The following is a 21,369-nucleotide window of genomic DNA, read 5'->3' as shown; positions in this document are numbered from 1 at the left end:
ACAGCCTTTTAGGACGGCGGGAGCTCGCAGTTTACCTTCATAATATTACACGAATATGTGCTTCTATTTGTTGAATGTTTTATTTATACTCTATTTAGATCTACGCGGCAGAAAAGTCAAAAGAGTTTTCGTTCGAATATAGCTAAACTGAGTGCGAATACAATTATTTTGATAGAATCAGTCATATTATGTCAGTGCATAGTATGAAAGTGCAACATTTTTCGAAGTATCGTATCATAAAATAAATTCATTTTTTCCCTCGTAAACGAGGAAAAAAGTATGTCATATTTACTAGCGATAGAAATAGAGAGACAAAGATCGAAGATAAAGAGTTGCATAAATATAGAGGTAACGAATTCCATGTGAAAACATTCAGCAGTATGACGTTTTTTCGTCTATGTCAACCCCTACGAGAAATCATGATGATTATGTTGATAGATAATTTCTAATGCAATTATTAATTTTGACGTTAATTTGAGTTGAATCGTGTGAACGTCAATAATAATTATTAAAGTCATTAATTTAACGAGTAAATTTTATACGGTCTGTGTACCTATACCTAGGTAGGTAGTATTATCCATTTCAAATAATTTGATACATAGATCTATCTTTTATTATCAGTTTATTACTTTGTCGTTCCAATTCCCAAATATGGTAGTTAGGTAACAAAGTGTTATCAGATAGTCTGTATTTATTATTTATTAGAACAACAATACTTAGCGTGCTTACTGGACTTTGAAATTCGGAATTTTCTCACGACATGTTCTAGATATAGGATACTGAGTTGTAAAGTACAAAAATATGTATAAATCGTTCGATATACATATTTATGTAGGTAATAAATTACTTACATAAATATGCTTCTGCAAACCGTGAAAATTCAATGGCTCTATCTACAATATAAACCGAAGTGTTAATTCGATACATCTAAAATGGCCGCAAAAAGGTTAATCTATTTATAAAGTGTGCTCTGTTCATGACAATAACCGTGATCAAATAATGTTCAAGTAACATATAGCGATAAAATATAGAATAATTGTACAGCGTTAGCGGGGGGTCGCCTGATTTTTTATTATTGTTACCAAATTATTTAATCATTTTTGGTTACTAGGAGCCGATCCCGTTAACCTCCTTATCTTTTTAATCAGACAAAATTTGTTATTCAAAGTTAATAATTCTGATGTAATGAAAAACAAAAATATTAGCAGACGAAGAATAATTTTATGAAATTGTTAAAGTTATCAGAAAAAGATTAAGATACGCTATCAAACTTGGAACAATAAAACCGTAATAAAATATCATCTTTAAGTCACCAAGTAAGACTATAATCTAGCGTAATTACGAGTATGTATAATAATGTATTAAAGAGTCATTATATCGAGCCACGATAAATATTTGGACGTATTATGATAAATAAAATGGATTGGTTTGAGTGGCCACTTTATACACTGCGTAACATTTACCATTCTGCTCACCTTTAAACATCCGCATTTCCTTAACTTTTCCATCTGTTGACTTTTGTGAAGTAAAGGAGCTAAACCTTCATCACGTGGGTGAAATTCATCCAGCTGAACCGATTCGCCTCCTAGGCAATGCCTGAAAACGCTTGAAAAAGGTTTCAGCTCCTTTACTTCACAAAAGTCAACAAATGGAAGAGTTGAGGAAATATGGTTGTTTAAACATGGGAAGAATGGTGAATGTTACACAGCGTGTAAAGTGGCCATTTAAACCAGCCAACGACAGGTCATAAGCTCTGTAAATGCCTAGACTTCCAAATTCCCTTCTTAAAAATATTTTCCCTCTTTGCTGCAACAAATTTAGATATAAATAACTACTTAGGGAGGAAATCCAGCCTGTTTGCAAGCATTTGGAAATACTCAAAACATTGTTGTATTATTTTTACTTATTGATTTGGAAACAAAGCGATGGTAAAATAAGTATAAGTTTTTTTATTTTATTTATTATATATATTCAAAATTACGTACAAAAGTAAACAAAATCTAGATCGCGCCAAACTAAAAATAAATAAAAGTTGATCGCCGCGTTTCTAATACAATATATATATTTTTTAATAGTGATTTATCACAAAATATTAAATAAACACAAAATCAAGCAACAAAAAAAACCACTGTAAAAATTTAACAACACAAATATATTTGGATTGGATAAACACAACTTTACATCTTGAAATTTTGATTCTTGGTGAGAAAATCCTTTAATCGTTTGCTTCTTTGCTGAAAACTGGTAGAGTTCTTTACCTCGGCAGGAAGCTTATTAAATAGCTTTGATACAATATATTCTATCGTCCTGCTTCCATAGAAGTTTTGTGCTCTAGACTCTACCAGTTTCATGGCTGTTATCGATCTTGTTCCATGTTGGTGACCGAGCAGGGTTTTTTCCTCATCAAAATGCTTTATTATTAGCTTAAAGTGGTAAAGTTGCTTCACCGAAAGTACCCTACAATACTTAAATAGGATTGTGTCATCTTCTTTGCAATTTTTTTTATTTCTTCATTTTCAATCATTATCTTGGGAAGTCTTTTCTGAAGATTGTAAATTCTATCAACGTATGACTTGTGAGTTCCTCCCCAGGACAGAATTCTGAACGATATATTTGATTCTGTAAGACTTATGTAAACTAACTTATGTAATTTACAAGGCAATATTTTCTTTAGCTGATGAAATTTTACCATACATACTCTAAGCCTCGTGCAGATGATGTTAATGTGATTTTTAAAGTTGAAAGTTCTATCAAATGTTAAGCCAAGGTATTTACAATCACTTACAATTTCTAACATGTTACATTTACGTAACGTAGTGCCTTTGGATTCGTTATGAAGACACGCGTAAGTGTGGGCGATGTAATATGTAGTACCTTAGTTTTGTTAACATTTATAATTAGACCATTACCATGGGACCATTTAAAGAGTTGAATGAAACCTATTTGAAGTTGACGTTTAGCACTTGCTTCATTTTCACTTGATATTATTATGGCCGTGTCGCCTGCAAATAAATATGTATTACATTCTTGAGAAAGATTTTTGAGACTATTAGTATATACAATATACTCTTTTGGTCCAAGGATCGACCCCTGTGCAACTCCTGTTTCAAATATCTTCTCATCACTTAATGTTTTATTGATTTTGACTTTCATTTTTCTGTTTCCTCTTACACCGTTTTCTTCCATGGCTCCAATAAGTTTTTTATGATCCAATGTGTCAAATGCCTTACTGTAATCTATTTGCCGCATTAATATATGGTGCTTTTGGTTTAATTCATTGTTTATTTTATTAGTTAATTTTGAAAGCAATAATTCATAACTTTTACCTTTTTGGTAACCGTATTGACAGTCTGATATCACATTGTGTCTTTTAGGCTAGTTGCTTAAATGTTCATCTATGTACTTTTCTATGATCTTGTTGATGACTGATACTATAGATATTGGTCGGTAGTTATTGATGTCGTCATGTTTACCATTTTTATAAATTGGTCTTACTATGGACATTTTATGGAGAACGCTGCTGCGAGTGCCTTGGACAGCCAGAAGGACGAATGCATCGATACTGGAAGAGCTCCATATTACAACTCGTCTATCAGTGGTGTGTTTGAGAAGGATACTGTCTTTCTTTGAACATATTGCTAGACGTGAGCCAGATAATCTAGAAAAGGCAATAATGTCTGGCCAAGTTGAAGGTAGGAGAAGCCGGAGTAGAATTCCATCAGGGGCGTGCGGTGGCGTTTTTTTAGGGAAGCAATAAACATATAAATAATTAATACATAATAATATACACTGCCATTAAAAAATTAAAGACAAACTAAATACTTTATCCATATGATTAGAAATAAAAACAATAATTTTACATATCTAGTAATAAATTGTAAAAACAAATTAACCAACTTCACTATATATACTATTGGAAAAAATTGCGAAGTATTTTGTGGAATTATATTTTATTTGACTAAAATGCAGTGAAACCAAAATAAATTTTATCGTGTTAAAAAACATGGCTTTTCATCGAAAAATAATTGGTCATTATTTGTAGTATATTATAAACTTTTTTCTTATAACGAATTAACATTATATTGATGTTATGTTTGAAATAAATTCTAGATTTAAATTTGTATTCCTACTAGACCACAAAATAATTATTAAACTATTATGTCCAGCGCCAAAATACCAAAATCCGCATCTCTGTGCTGTGCGGCGCAGCGCGGTATTGCGTTCGCATCACATGGAAAAGAATGTATTGTTATGCTTCGATTGCTTCCGTTGCCTAGTGTGGATTTAAGTCTGCGCCTGCGCCCGGACTGCGCATTCAGTACGGCGATGGAACGGAATTTCGAATTTGCGTCCATCGCGATCGTTCTTTAAATCGATACCCAGCCAGCCAGAAGCAAGTACTTGCCGGCGCTGGTAAATGGGTGTGCCGGAGGCTACGTTGCTTTTTAACATATTTTAAGGCGATAGTAATATTCCTTCACAATCTATCGCAATTGTTAATCAAATTTTTTTCACATCATTTGTTTATAGTAATCTTAATTTTAGGTATTGTGACTGATAATTAATTTATTAAATATGCTATTTTATAAACATTATTTGCCAAAATGTAGGGGAACCAATGGTTCCATGCGTTCTATGAACGGACCGCGCATGAATCCCATATAGATGGACTGACCAAATAAAGGTAGCTACGGGGCTAAAATTTGATGAGTCAGTACGTCGGGCTGAGGACAGACTGGAGTGAAATAGACTAATCAGAAGTGTTCATGGTGATCACGATCCTCAGTATTGAGGGACCGACTTGGAAGAAGATGGATATCTTAAGGGCGCTCGGATACTTTCCTATTTGTATCGAACGTCGGTGTTATGACAAATTAGGATAGTAAAATCACTGTGACCATACGAATCTCATTGATGTAATAATATGACTTAGCATCCTATTGACTGCCAAAAGTTGATTTGATTTTGGATTTTCACAGTGATTTTATTCCCTCGATTTTTTAAAATGCTGATAACTTTTTTTGATTACTCGTAAAGCTCATCGTATGAATTAGCATTTAGTTCAATATTTTGAGGTTCCATCCCCACAAGCATACAGTGCAAGAATTTCGAAAAAATACATAATTGGCTGAAAATACTAATTTTTCTTCATACACGAAATACCAACCCGTATTAAGAACCCCCCCGAGTCGAATCGTAGTTAAGTATTTCATTTCATAGGGAAAATTTAGAAAATAATCACCTTAATATGAAGATATTCGTATACTTACCTATATCATATGAAACGAAATCGCATTTAATGACTTCGTAGACAAGTATAATTCAATTTTTATAAAAGCATAACGCTACACAATCAAAATAATAGTGAAAGCAGGTAGTAAAATAATAATAAGGATTAAAAATATATAATTACGAATGTGACACCGATTTAAGATAGTGAAAAAACGATAATAATCTATGCCAACCTTGAATGATGATAAAATTATTATAAATTTTATTCCAAAAAAAAAAATTGGATTGTAATCTATTTAACATAGTAATAATTTATGATAAAAGGTTTTAAAAATGGTCGAGACAGATGAATATAAATAAATGTGATAATGTAATTACATGTTATCATTTATATGTAAGAACTACGGATATATATAAATATATTTTTTATTTAGAAACAAAGTTTTTAATACAATATAAGCATTAATTACACAAATATGTATATTTATATTAATTACAAGACTCGCCAAGCCAATTTATATGGCTTGTCGGTAAAGATCCTTCACATAAAAACATATAATTTTACTGTTTGTATAATAATAATTACTGCTAACTTAACTATAAGGAGCGAGAATTTTTTTTTAAAGAATCAAAAAAAAAACAAATAAAGGATGTTTAAATAATAATATAAAATAAAAAGAAATTATCATCGCATTATCGACAAAATCAAGAAAGGAGCAATGCGTTGGTTTGGACATATAGAGCGAATGGACAGCGAAAGAATGGCTAAAAAGATTTGCGATGCGAATGTTGACGGATGCTGAAATAGAGGAAGACCAAGAAAGACATGGCACGTCCAAATTCAACAAACACTTGAAGATGGACATGTCAAAAGTCGGAATAGTCGGCGCGCGTGCATGAAAAGATGTTGTAGAAGAAGTGAGATCTGTATGCAAACACAGTGATATGACGTTTTATCCTCTCTGCCTACCCTTACGGGAAAACGGCGTGAAGGTTTGTTTATTTGTTTGTTGTTCGTATAAAAAAGAAATGCAAATCAGGAATACCAATAATTAAAGTAGATATATGTAGATAATAGGCATAAAGCTTTTTTAAACATTATTTCAATACATTTATATTTATTTTATTCATATTCAAACTCCTGATCGAATAAACATTCTCTTATTTTTACCTTGTCTTTCTTGGTTGTGTCATTTCTAAGATCTTTTGGCAATAAATTGAATACAACTGGAACCACATATTTTAGTGTTCTTTTTCCAATTTATTGCATGTCTTTGGAATCACTAAACCTTCACGATAATTATATAAATAATACGATCAACCTCCAAATAAAGAGTCGCTTAATAGTATTAATATAATAAGAGTTTACTGATTCCTATTGTCATAGTAGGTACTAGGTTGGTCTTTTAATTCAATAATAATTTTAATTGTATTATTCAAGTACAGCCATCATAATTTTTCTTTCTGTATAATTGATCGTTAGTGTCAACTGCTTCTCCCTACTATCCGCAACCCTGTTACAGGTCCTGTCAGATATGCAGATCTGGTGGCCTCTAAAGATAGTTTCAAGGCTTTTAAAAAGTTTTGTAATCATTTCGGCGAATTGATCATGCTTGATCAATTTAATCCCAGTCAGTAAAGAATTCACTTCCCTCTTTTCTCAATCCAATGAAGTGCATATGACGTACTTCTGGATTATCTTCTTTCAGTACAAATATGCTAAGGCTACCAGATTACAGAGAGCTCTTTTGGGCAGCTTTTCTCGTTCTTTATTTATTTATTTTTCTTATGAGACTTATGTCCTCAGATGCGGTGTGCGGTATGTGGTGGGCAAGCTGTCAACTGCTTCTATTTTTATGAATGCACTAAATATTTCAAAATAAATAGTTTTGAATTGTTTTTGTTTTATTGTTTTATAGTAGGTACTAAGAAAGTCTTTTTGATTCAATAATAATTGTAATTGTATATTTTATGTACAGTTATAATAAGTTTTCTTTCTGTACAATTGATTTTTAGTGTAAACTGTTTTTATGTTTATAAATGCACTAAATACTTCAAAATAAATCGTACAGCATTGTTTTTGTTCAACTGTTTTATTTTGTGGGTAATATTATTTATAGTATAAGAAAGAAAAAAGAATCACATTGAAAATTGATGTTTTCAGTTTTTATCCAGGTACATTTTGAAATGAATAGGTTTTTAATATTGAAAAAAAGCGATTTACCCAAATATAAAATATTTTGGGCCATTTTCAACGAGTCGTTAATACCTTACTGCTAGAAAATGGGAATCAAGTTGTGGTAAAGTGGGGTTTGCACTTTGGGCCTCCGATCCGTGACACCGCGACACTAGCCGCAGGGCCGCGAACCGGTTTTTTGAAGTTAAAAAAGTTCTTATGATTTACCAAATATTCTTTTTTGGAGGCATTTTCTCTTGGTGGTAAATAAGCGTGGTTAAACCTCCCAGGACCACCTGATCCGAAGTTCCGGAGATACTACTCATGGAAACATAAACCGTTTTAAAGAAGTAATTTCGATTTTTTAAAAAATATTGTAGGTACCTAGGTATTTAATACGTCTTTGCTTTTATTATTTTATAATATTTTTTAATTTTCTAAGCGTAATTATCATGTAAATATTAAATTCTATGTTAAATCTTATGTAAAAAATATATTTACAAAGAAATGAGAATTATTGAATGTATTCAATATTTTATATATGTTTTGTAGATATTTGTAATTTAGCAATGATTACATGATATTACTATTTCAAAAATAAACAGACTCTAAAGAGTGCTTTAGATGTAGATATTAAGTTGTCACGAATTTCTAAAATTAACCTACTTAAACAAGTTAAGGATACGTTAACCATTTTGTTTTTATGATATTGCTATGAATGTAATTTGTGTGTATATTGTCAATGGACGCATTAAACATATTTATGAATATGATTAATACATACTAAAACAAAAATGGAAATATTTTTTTTTTTTGAGTTTTGGATACGAGAACTGTTTTTGTAAAGAACAAGTCGACAAAAATATAAAGGAATCGACGAATAACATGATTAAGAATGATAAAGGGAACATGGCACAAGTGTAATTAATATGACTAGAAAGGATTGCTTATATGGTTTGGAACGGATGGATGATGCGGGCCTTACTCATAATCTTGGTACAAAGTTACGTCATTAGTTTATAGTGGTTGAACAAGGATGGTATTCCCATACGAATTATACCACTATACTTAGGCGTAACTTAACGCCGAGTTTATGAGTAAGGCCTTTCATTAGATAAACCTAAATTTCAAGTCCGGGAATGCCAAAAAGAGTCTCAAAACTCAAAACTCAAAACTCAATGTGCAAATGTTATAAATTGTAAATTAAAACACTTAGAACACATTGATTTATTTGTCAATAGCGTTGTCGTCAACTAACGAATATCTTCATACATAAGATGCGCTAATAACTTATTAAAAAATATAAATGATTACCTAATAACAATGAAATTCTATCAGTAATGAGAAGTTCATTGGTTTTTAAATATTTTTTTATTTGTTTTCAGACTATCAAATAAAGCCGAAATTGAAACAAAAATATTTTGATGTATCGCATTATAAGCACTATGATTTTTTAAGGATTAGTAATTTTGAAATTACTCCGCGTGAGAAGTCACAAGTTCTCTTCGGTGAGTTTTGCTGATTGGTGAATTGGCTTCCCGTAAACTAGAAATCTATCACAACACTATATCATTGGTTGATTCGGGAGAATTAGTGATGTAGAAAGTAGTTCATTTTTATTACTTTTTTCATACATTTTCAAAAAATATCGCAGTACAATTAAATGCTTTAATTTTTACCGCGCAAAAAAAAAATTTTTTCAGTCAATTTCCCGTAGCACTCAACTTCCTCCCTGTTTAAAGATTTAAAATTTCACCCGAAGAGATAGAAAGCCAATTAAAACTCAATAAAAAATACGTTCTCGTTAAATGTTGATATTAATTATGATGTAGCTAATTAAGTGTTTATATGATTTTTTCTGATGCTAGGAGCTTACTTAATAAAGCATAAATAAAAGCAGACGTAATTGAATGGCATGTTTGACGGGATGTATTAATTTGGAAGCAGAAGCTACGAAAATATGTATTTCATTTATTCATTTATTTATTCAGATATTTAGAACATTACAGAAAAAAGACCCAATTCATTCTAAACACAATTACAGTAGATAGTTATGTTATTAAAATAATATAACAAACTGTAAAAAGAAAAATTAAAAGTTAGAAAGTGCTTTCCTAAGGGAAGGCCCACTGTCGCGAAAGATGTCGACATCCGAGGCGATGCGATTAAGTAGCAAGATTGCTCTACCAACCGGCATAACCATTGGCAGGTTGGTTCTGCATCGTGGTAGGTAAAACAATCGATGCGTAACGAACGACACATGTGGCATCCCATCCTCTCTACCTACTCCAACGTTAAAATAGTGCAATGTTTCGGGTAGGCACACGACCTGTTAAATTTCTTACATATAACAAAAGTTTAAGTTATTCTAGGTTTCATATTTCATAAGACCTGTTTTTAAAAATATTGTTTGTAACAATATATGCAGTATTAAACATAAAAAAATAATGTGTTCTCAACGGGGTAACTCGTGCCGAGGACACTTAAGTACATAGGCAAACTGGTGAATGTTGTTATGCACTATATCAACGGGTCACATATACAAGCCGATCACAAAAATGATAAATTCCTTTAAATAAAATAGCTCCTCAGTTTTCAGCTATTCCTTTTCTGTCCAAGATGCTAGACTTTGGAATGAGCTACCTCTTCATATAAAAAATGCACCTTCTCTAGCCACCTTCAAGAAACGCCTCAAACATTATTATATATTTAAATTTGTTGCAACAGAGAAGGAAAACATTTTTCAGAAGGGAATATGGGAGTCTAGGCATTTACAGGGCTCGTGACCTGTCATTGGCTGGAAACATTGTTGTATTATTATATATTCCCAGAATTCTGAACTCCCTGAGTTTATATTGCTTTTTTTTCCTTCTCAAATATATATTTTTATCCCTTTTTCTTTCCTTGGGTCCTCTTTCTCTCTCTTTTTCCAAACTCATTATCTAATCCCACATTCCTCATCCTTTAATATGTAAAACATAATGTACTTTAAAAAAATAATATTAATGTTAATATGTGCAAGCCTTATCTCCCAATTAAAAATCAGATGTCATTCTTTATTAATTAGGATCTTTTTAAACAATGTTTCAGTATGTCCAAATGCTTGTAGACTGGCTAGATTTCCTCCCTAGGAAGTTATTCATATTAAACATTATTTCAACAGAGAGGGAAAACATTTACGAGAAGGGAATATGGAAGTCTAGGCATTTACAGGGCTCATGACCTGTCATTGGCTGGTTTAAGTGGCCACTTTACACACCGTGTAACATTCACCATTATGCCCATGTTTGAACTTCCATATTTCCTCAACTCTGCCATCTGTTGACTTTTGTGAAGTAAAAGAGCTGAAACCTTTATCACCTGGGTGAGATTCATCCGGCTGAACCAAATCACCTACTAGGAAACAATTTTCCAATTTCGATACTTCTTCTTTTACCAGGTAGTTAATTCAACAATGTTTGAGTATGTCCAAATGCTTGCAGACTAGCTGGATTTTCTCCCTAGGGAGTTATTCATATCAACATTTATGGGCAGAATGGTGAATGTTACACAGTGTGTAAAGTGGCCACTTAAACCGGCCAATGACAGGTCATAAGCCCTGTAAATGCCTAGACTTCCATATTCCCTTCTCAATAATGTTTTTCCTCTCTGTTGAAATAAATTTTAATCGATTCTCTTTTATTTTATTTGAACATATTTATGTATTTTTTATATATGTTTATGGTTTTAAAGTACAAAATTTTGACCAATCTCTTATTTTGACCAGTCTAGTTTTTGGTTGGCTGGAACATATTGCTTTTAGCAATTAGTCCGCCAAAGGACTTTTTCATTGTCCCTAAGGTTTCAAATAAATAAATAAATGCTTAGACTTTTGTATCACCTTTTAAAAGTATTCTCTATCTCTCTTGAAATATGCATAAATTTTCGCATTAAGTCCGAAGTTTTTTTTAGTTGCGCAGAATTTAGATTGTTTACGTTTTTTCGTTTGGCCTTGTGACTTTCATCGACATCCCGAATATATTTTACAGTACCGCGGAAATGTGTCAACAAAATTGTCGGAGAACAACATCGACAGCTAACATCACATTGACTAATATACTTTTCGCAAATACCATAATGTCGTTAAGTGTTGTTTATCAATCTTTAATAAGAAGTGACATATTGACGATGCGGACATGTGATCAATGTCGCGAGGAGACGATCAAACTCCAAATTAATAATTCAAACTGAAATTTGAACCTGCTAATAATAAAATACGATAGTGTATATGGACTCGAGTTATCTATTGAAAATAAATTAACTTACTGTTGCAACATTACAACACGAAGGGTCAATAGCACAGCACAGCGCACTATTCATTACGCTCTATTATGCCCATACTACAGCGGACAGCGGACATATCATCAAACCAAAAGCAAAACGTGATCTTTTTTAAAGCAATATAACTTTATGGTCAAACATTTCAATAAATGTTGGTAAATGTAATATTGTTTTATTGTATAATGATATTATGTAGCTACTTATCCTTTACAAACTGTAATTTTTTAAATCACATATCTTTAAATTTTATTTAAATTAATCTAACTTTTTATCTTTTATATCTGACAAAACGTTTTCTTTGTATTTTCCATTATTTATTTATATTTATCTATACCCGCTGTATATCAAAATACTGTTCTTTTTTGTTTTGTTTTTTTGTACTGTATATATATTTTGTATATACTTATACAGTACATTTTTTTGTATAATTTATGTAAAAGCCTGATGGGCGTGACAAATTAATAAAATAAAATTATAAATAAGTATTTAACGACTTTCTATGTCCACTGGTTTCGGGACATATCCCCATCTCTTCGTCCGGAGACTATTCACACTAACATGCAAAACTAGGATTTGCGTGTTAGTATAATTAGTGCCCTGACAAAGAGACGAGTACGGATCGAAACCGATAAGATATAGATAAGTCGGTATTCGGTCATATAAAAATATTTACCTACTAACATTTAGCTTCAGGTAACATAATTGAAATAAATCATATTTTGTGTTAACCTTCCGGGAAACGAACCCGTGACCTTATGCATGTTTTATTTAAATGTACAATACAGCCCGACTGTCAATTACCATTATATGTATATGATTAGGTAATTACAAAAATATGTTTTATAAAAAAAGCGGATAGATTATTGAGGTCCATAATAGTAAACAAAGACACTAAGTCAGTAATACAAATTATGATACATAATTAGAGAGGAAGAGTCTAAAGCTGGTAATCCCAGCATGGAAAAGATCCACGTCTCTCGGTAGGCTGTTCAACAGGCCAATAATCCTCCCCTCGGATCCGAGATGATGATCATCAACGGTAATTTTGGTAATGCTCAATCGCTATAAACGCACTGCCCAATGTAGATAGTATTACACGAACTGTTTTCAAAGTAAAATCCTTTAAGCCGTGATATGGAAATACTACAGTGAAATACCAAAGTCAACAATTATTTTGTGTTAAAAATAACTTTGTAATTATTTTCACGTAAGCATTCTTTATCCACCACTACGTGTTTTTTTGCACGGTGAATTTAGCACAGAACACATTGAAAAAAAGGGAAAAGCCACATTGAATTTTTGTGTTTTCACAGGGAATCGAACCTAGAACCTTCTGGCGTGAGTCAAGTGTCGATTACACTATTTTTATTTTATATATATTTTTAAAGTAAATTATGGATGTCTTTTTTTTTGCTAATGGATGCCGTATTTCGGACTGAAACTAAACCGAAATAAAATAGGCGAAAATGTTTAAAAACTAATTTTTTAAAATACAGAATATTAATGTAAAAAAACATATTCCTATTGATGGGAGGTACTGTACCCCCGAAACTATGCAGTATTTAGTAAATAATGAAATATACGAGAAAATAATGCCAAGGTTAATTTAAAAACATACTAGTTAAATCAAATTTTCTTAATGAGGAAGTTCAGTGGTTTTTTAAATTTATTATTTGTTAATAGACTATTAAACAGCCAATTTAAAAAAAATATTTTTCACATTTTTAAATATCGTATGATCAGCGCTATGATTTTTAAAGTTTTGTATTTCTGAAATAACTCCGTCTGTGACGTCAGAGGTTTTTCCCTGTCAGTTCTCCCGATTAACTCGTTTACGGTATGCAAACCGGATATCCTCCACATCTCTTATATCATTTGTTGGTTTATATAAACCAGTGACGTCGTTCAAAGAAGTGCGGTTTTACTATTTTTTTCGTACATTTTCAAGAAATTTTGCCGCAAAATTTAATGCTCTAATTTTTACCGCGCGCAAGAAAACATTATTTGCATCCAATTTATCGTAGGGCTGAAGTTCTTCATTGATGCAAAATACTAAGTGAAAGTAAAAGGAGCTACCATCGTTTGAAAAGTAATCACCGAAGAAACATTATAAATATTGTAAATTAATTTGAATTACGTCTTTAAAAATGTTTTTCTGATTAGATCACGGAAAGAAATTTAGTTATGAAAAAAAATACCGTTCTCCTGAATCAATGAAATAAAATAATCAGTCTAATGGATGTGTAGATTGGAAATATAGATTTAGATCGCTTCATGGTGGTTGCCACATACAAATGTCAAATTGCCAAACCCAACTCCAGCAGGCATTTCACTTAGCCCAAATTTTATAATACCATAGCATGTCATACAACATATAAAGTGTGAAATACATAGATTTGGGCTGTAGTGCCACTGAAGAAAACGAAAAGGGATGTAGATATTATGTACGCGTGTATCATTTATTAATATTATGTATGTATTATTCTGACGACAAATGAGTTATTTTATCTTTCTAGACGGATAAAATATATATATCGTATATATTACATTTTATTATATCTATATACCGTATTGTTTTAATTATATTTATTTGTAATATAGATATTATGTTTTTGTTCTCAAGGTGAGAGTATGAGCTACAGGGTGATTCAGACATCGTTGACCAACAAGAGAGTGCCTTGTTCTCTAAGCATACAGCACACATATAATCAAGACTTCAGAGAAAACATATACTACAAGAAGTTTCCATAAACTAGAATACAGTTTATATAATTTACGCTTACGTAAGTATTTTTTAAATCATATTATATGACTAGAAAGTTGTCAAGAGTCTTCACTAGGATAACCTGTTCAAGGGAGATGGTGCAAATAATTTTATTTTCTTTGTTTACACGTCACTCGTATTTTTTAAAAATTTATGTATGCTTCAGCCAGTTTTTGATTTTTCTTTTGTAAACCTCTGTATTACATTTATTTAACAAATTTACGGACAATGTCTAATTTAAACAAATCATACAACAAAAAACAATAACAATACAGTAACAAATAATGGAACCAATACAACAAAGAAAAGCAAAGACAAGTTAATACATTAGACAGGCATTATGGAATCCAGGTTAATTCTAAAAATATACAGTCAATTTATTGGGAGTATTTCTTCAATCTATTTGTAAAAAAACTCAATAAAAATAATTTAGATCTTGATTTTCATTTACAAATCTAATTATTCTCGGTAAAGGCGCATGGAAACCATAATTGTCATTCACATGTCAACTCATTTTATTGGGAAAGCATATCGACGGCTTAATCCACATACAAGGGAATTTCAGTAAACCGAACTATATATAGGTAGAATCAACACTAAACTTTATTTTATACCTATAAATACACCTACATGATTATTATTGATGTGATTTGATATCACAACAGTTTCCATGTTCAAAATCATCATTTTTACCAACATTATGGTATGTACATACCACAATGTTGGTGTATGTACATGTACATACAGGTATGTATTAGAAGTAAGTAAAGTCGATTTGATAAAAAAATTAAGTTATTTTGCTTAGCCGTCCAAATTTCCATATCTCAATAGAAATTTTCCGTATGCAGGCGGAATTAAGAATACAGTTCTGTTTGTGAAACGTTATCCTGGAAGAATATTTTATATTTTCAAGTCTTAGTCGAAAATCCTAAAAATGATATGTTAAATATTAGTCCGCGTCATAGTGTATCGATCGGTGAGTTTATCTGCCGTACCTAAATTCCCGGTTCGATTCTCGGCAATGTCGATGTGAAATGTGATCGTTTTTTAGTGTTGTATTTTATTCTGTTTATGAATACCGAATATACCCTTTTTCTCCTATTCGCGAACCCTTTATAAGTCATGTAGGCACTGGCGGCTCTTGACCGAAAACATTGGCAGTGCATTTCTTTACATTTTTTCAACTTTTATATTCAGTTTTATAATATTATAATAATATGATGGGTCTGACGTGATAAACGAGCAATAGTGTGACAGCCCGCGCATCGGAACCAGAAACGCTTAATGCGGCCAACATAATACGCACGTTATAGGTAACTAAATTCATACTAATATCATGTCATTACGCATGTTCAAAGTGACATTACAAACGAACTTCAAACTTCAAAACTGCGCATGCATTGGCAATGCCCGGAATATGTATATTATCTTCTCCCTCTAACGCACAATTCATCTGTATGAAGCGTTGTCTGCCTCGTTCAAATGACGATTTTAGGAGATATGGTATATTTCATGCAAATTCAGGGTAAAGGATTGTGCAAAACAGAATATGCACTAGGACGATTGCGCATGCGTAGACAAGATGAGAAATTGCCCGCTAGAGTCGATTTCGCTAGATCTCTTGGCGCTAGTATTGAATATTATGATGTTTACGAGTATAATATTACAACGAATCTCTGTTTCTTTGTACCTATAACATAGTTTTACAATCAATAAAACTACTTATATATTTACACAAGTATTTACTTGGCAGTGTGCACTGCACTTTTGCACATACTAAGGAACCGCCTCTGCCTGTAGGATGTACAGATCTGGTAGCTTTCAAAAGGGTTTGTTATCATTTTGGCGGATCGATAGTGTTCAATCAATTTAATTGCAGTCAGTTAAGAATTAACTTCTCCCTTTTCCTTAATCCAATAAAGTACATATTATGTACTCCTGGATTATGTTTTTTTCTGCTCGAATATGCCGAGACTATCACATTACAAAGAGGTCCTCAAGGACAGTTATTTTCGTTCGGTAACAGGACATTTTTCCGTCTATACAGGCACCGCCAAAGAGACTTAAGCTAGGGTTTCCTAGGACAACGGCGCCCGTATTTTAACGGCCGTAGTGAACGGTGATGAGGTGGACAGCCATCGTAACGGTGACTAGAGAGTGGTTTCCTAGGAAAACGATGTTGATAACACCGTTAAAAAATAAAAACACTCTCTAGTCACCACTACGACGGCTGTCTACCGCACCACCGTTCACTACGGCCGTTAATATACGGGCACCGCTGTCCTAGGAAACCCTAGCTTAAGAATAAGAATAATAATAGATTGGCGCTTAAAACGTATAACGTATCATATAAACTGAAAGTCAACCTTTATGCATATAACAAATTATTCCTAAAACAACGCTATTGGAATATAAATACAGTGCTCTATGCACCATTAGGAGTGGGTTAGAGAGTGACGATGATAACTGTACTTGACGTTAAAATAAATCACCCAATAAAATGTGTATTTTTTCAGGTGCCAACTGATTACCATATTCAACTGTGATATTAAGATTATTATTGTGGGAGTTTATAAATTGACGAATAAAATAAATAAAATATGGCGCCAGCACCCCCTGTGGACAACTCACCCTTGGCAGTGAAGCTGATGACAGCAGGAGTATCGGGATGTGTGGCAGATCTGATCACCTTTCCCCTCGACACTGCCAAAGTCCGATTGCAGGTAGGGCTTAAAGTTTACCTCAATAACCTGCCTATCGAAAAGTGAGACTGATCATTTTGCCATCACTATCTTGTTGAACTATTACAGAGCCCAATGCACCGTCAGGTTGCAGATGAAAGAATAATGGTGATTTTTTTATAGTCTGTTGTTTCTTAAAATTAAAAAAATATTTTTTCTTTTTATTTATCTAAATGTGAATACTAAGAACATTCAAGTTTGTTTGTTAACTCTTGAGAGAATTTCATTGTAATTTATTATACTTAGAAATAAAGTATGAGTAATGCTTGAATACCCAATTTCTGAATAATCAGTGTTATCAATAATAATAATCAGGTTTCATCGTTTCATTTGTGGTCTGTCACAATACTTAAACTATTGAATGAATGTCTTGCACTCGAACAAAGCTTGCAAATCGTAAAAAAAATAATTAAATCAGTGTTCAGTTCATCAAATTTATACGGATTTCCGTGAAGTTATTGTAATACAAGATTAGTGACAATATTATTTTCTGAAATGGTCTAGTCAATTGGTGTCTATGATCCTGTAATTTGACGCCACTGGATTATTTCCTCTGGAGCTTTGTTAAGTCTCTGGTCTATAAAAACAACTTTACGCAATGGAAGTTAATATAACACGTGCCATTTCAGTAATTAAGTGGGATTCGTGAGAAAAAATGGTCAGAAATCGAACAGCCATAATGCGATATGTAGCTGCTAGTCGCGGGTCTCGGACGATATTGAATTTGTCGGATATCATTTAAAAAAAAGTATTTTTATTATTTTAAACCCAATAAAAATAAACTCATTGCAAAAAATACATAATTGTATTTTTAATTTAATGTTGTATCACGCATATAAGAACTCCCGATATAAGGTCAATTTAAAATGATCTTTAGGAATAATTGAAATAATAAATCAGATGCATAATATTAGTTCCGGGAACTCCACTAAATAAAACAATTGAATTTTTATGTTGTTTAATGTAAACGAGTTGCTTATTGTACCTAATATACGGAATACAGAATTAAAATTATCATTAACTGGAGCATCCGTTTTAGTACAGTTTATACTAAAACGCACGTTCTATACAACATAATACACAACAATAACTTTTCGTGCGCGCGTACTGAGTTTTTTATCTCCGAACCATTTACACATAAAATGAATAAAATATGAAATGTTTTAGTTATTAAAACAAAAACTCTGAATATGTGTGTCATGTAAAAATGAAGAGCGATCACAGTGAGATTTTTTATAATGTTCTTGAGAGTTTATAATCCTCTTTTTATTGTCTAAATGATTAATTTGCAAATACAACATATTTGACAGTTTTATGTAGGAAGTACATAAAAATCCGATATTCAAGAAAGTTTTAAGAAGCAGTCGGTGGATGTCGATTTTTCAAACTCAAGCGAAAATAGTTTATATTAAATTAATTTCATTTTTATTACATAAATTTAACTATTTAAAAAAAAATACTCTCAAAAAAGAAATGAAAAAAACTGAACTCACACGATTGTCACCAACTTCATCTTAAACTATAGCAGACATTTCGAATTTGATAAAAATGCTACAAATAAAATGGAAATAAAAAAAAACTGCCGATGGGTACGAAGAAATAAACAATAAAATAAAATTTGATAATGAAAGATGGGACGGGATACAAAAACATCTAAATCTTAGAAACTTTCTGCAAACCATTAGTTTTTTTTCAAAGAAAATTGTTGATTTGAAATAGTTTTTTTTTTATTAAATATAATTAAAGAAAAAGAAAAAAATTACATAGAATTTTATCTTACCCAGATAGAACAAAATGCTCTTAATACCTCTGTTGAAATGAAAGGAGCCCAACTGAAAAAATATGAAAATCCCAAAATCCCAAGAACCTTTATTATTAAAATTAGATTGTGGAGGCATGATAAAAAAATTATATCTTTGATTACTGTTTCAATCCATATAAAACAAATATAACAACTAAATTTAACTCAAAAGAGACAAAGAAAAAAATTCTTCAGCCGAAACTGACATTTTTGTTTTTCAATTTTTATACTTCTTCATGGACCAGGTGAATAAATTAATAATAAATTGTTGATAAATTCACAGGCGTTGCCTAGTACGATGGTGAAATGATTCAATCACATGAATCTCACCCACATAAATAAAGGTTTCAGCTCTTTAACTTCCAAACATCAACATATGAAAGTATTGAAGGAATATAGATGTTCAAATATGGGCAGAATGGTGAATGTTACACAGTGTGTAAAGTTGCCACTTAAACCAACCAATGACAGGTCATAAGCCCTGTTGATGCCTGGATCTATATTGCCTTCTCTAAACAGTTCTTCATCTTTGTTTTAATATAAACAGCTCACCGGGAGTTAAATCCAGTCCTCGTCTACAAAAATTTGGACAAACTCAAAATGTTGATTGAATTTGCTTTTTTTGCTTTTAAAAAAAATCTCTCTGGTTTATGTTCAGGTGCAAGGCGAAGGAGTGGGGGTGCGATTGGCTTTGGCGGAGGGGAGCGTCTTGAGCGCTGCGGCGCCTCCTCCCCTATATAAAGGCGTTATCTCCACCGTCAGCACAATAGCCAGAAAAGAGGGCCCAAGGTGTGTAAGACTTTGTGTAATGTAGTGAATAATTAAAACTTAACCGCACATCTACGAACGAATAAATTAATTTTAAAAATGTATCCGAATATGCATGTATAAGTCGAGTTGTGGTCCGGTGGAAAAATCGAGGACTAAGGAACAGAGGTATTTAAACATACATGTGCCATAATACTATATACGGCTTTTCAAGTGCATATCACGAAACCTAAGAGAAACATTTTTTATGATGTACTTTTTAAATATCCTATTTTTTTTTTTGAAAATCGTTTTTTTCAATTGAAAAAAGGGGTTAAAAACGTATTCGACCTACGAAGTTTAGCAGGGGAGGGGAAGGAGATTGTGGAAGGGATGCGATTCTGATATATTAGGAATTTTTTCGATATTCTAATTGTAATATATTTTTTTTAAAGAAATATTTGCGTTCTTTTGATTTACCCAAACATTTTAATTTTGGGGCCATTTCCAACGAGTTGTTAATAACTCACTATTAGAAAATGGAAACCAAGTTGTGGTAGAGCGACGTGCGAACCTTGGACCTCTGATCTGTGAGTCCGCGACACTAGCCACGGGACCACAAGCCGGTTACTTAATTGTTTTCATCAAAAAATGAGTTTTCGAAACAAAATTATTAGGATTTAAAAAAATAAATTACAATGAGGTATGTTCCTCTGAAGTTTTGCGATCTGGCCATGAAGCACCGTTAATATGTGTAATAATTCACCCGCTTGTGGAGAAACTGTTCTAGCGCATAGAACAAAAGCGTTCCAAATGTTTGGTTTAGTTTTTGGTTTAACAACTAAAGTGTAACGGGTGGCTTCGGTTTGTGCTTGCAATTAAGAGTACATACAGCCCGTTGTATTGTTGTAAACTGTAGCTTACTTCGTAGTTAATAATCGTATAATGTTTTTTACCGCATGGGCGACTCTATAAGTGGCTGGAGGATTATTATAATTTATTTATTTTATTTAAAACTTCAAGTATAAAGAATTTCCGGACTTGTTGCTAAAAGCAATATCTTCCAGCTAACCAAAAAACAGACTGGTTAAAAGAAGAAATTGGTCAACATTTTGTACTAAAAACCATAAAAATATATTAAAAGATACATACATAAATGTTAAAATAAAGTATAAAAAAACCTAATTGATCAAAAATAACATCTGTTTTTTGATTGAAAGATAAGGCTTGCACATATTAACATCAATATTTTTTTTTATTAAGTACATTATGTTAAAGTATAAACGTTTTAAATGATGATGAAAATGTGGGATCAGATAATGAGTTTGGAGGGAGAGAGAAAGAGGAACCAAGGAAAGAAAAAGGAATAAAAATAAACTCACTTGAGAAAAAAGAACACTAAAACTCAAGGAATTCAGGATTCTGGGGATTTCTAATAATGTTTTAGGCGTTTCTTAAAGGTAGCTAGAGAAGGTACATTTTTTATATGAGGGGGTGGCTCATTCCAAAGTCTGGCGGTTTGGAAGGAAAAGAAACAGCTGAAAAATGATGTGCTATGTCGAGGAATGGAAAGTGTTCTCTCCTGAGA

The 21,369-nt window shown here is 32.1% G+C and overlaps 1 protein-coding gene across 1 annotated transcript in view; it reads left to right on the top strand.

Moving 5' to 3' along the window:
* Positions 1-21,369, top strand: part of LOC148281815 (dicarboxylate carrier UCP2-like) — a 39,392-nt gene that overhangs the window by 4,058 nt on the left and 13,965 nt on the right. Inside the window, exons 2-4 of the mRNA XM_088226096.1 lie at positions 14,352-14,511; positions 17,009-17,215; positions 19,693-19,823. Coding sequence (XP_088082222.1) covers positions 17,093-17,215; positions 19,693-19,823 — 254 coding nt within the window. The 5' untranslated portion in view covers positions 14,352-14,511; positions 17,009-17,092. The remainder of the gene's footprint in view (positions 1-14,351; positions 14,512-17,008; positions 17,216-19,692; positions 19,824-21,369) is intronic.

Source organism: Micrasema longulum, unplaced genomic scaffold (assembly GCF_059751315.1).
Source record: "Micrasema longulum isolate JH-2025_06_02 unplaced genomic scaffold, ASM5975131v1 h1tg000406l, whole genome shotgun sequence".
NCBI lineage: Eukaryota > Metazoa > Arthropoda > Insecta > Trichoptera > Brachycentridae > Micrasema > Micrasema longulum.
The sequence above is the reverse complement of the archived record's forward strand: the minus strand, read 5'-3'. Positions and strand labels throughout refer to the sequence as shown.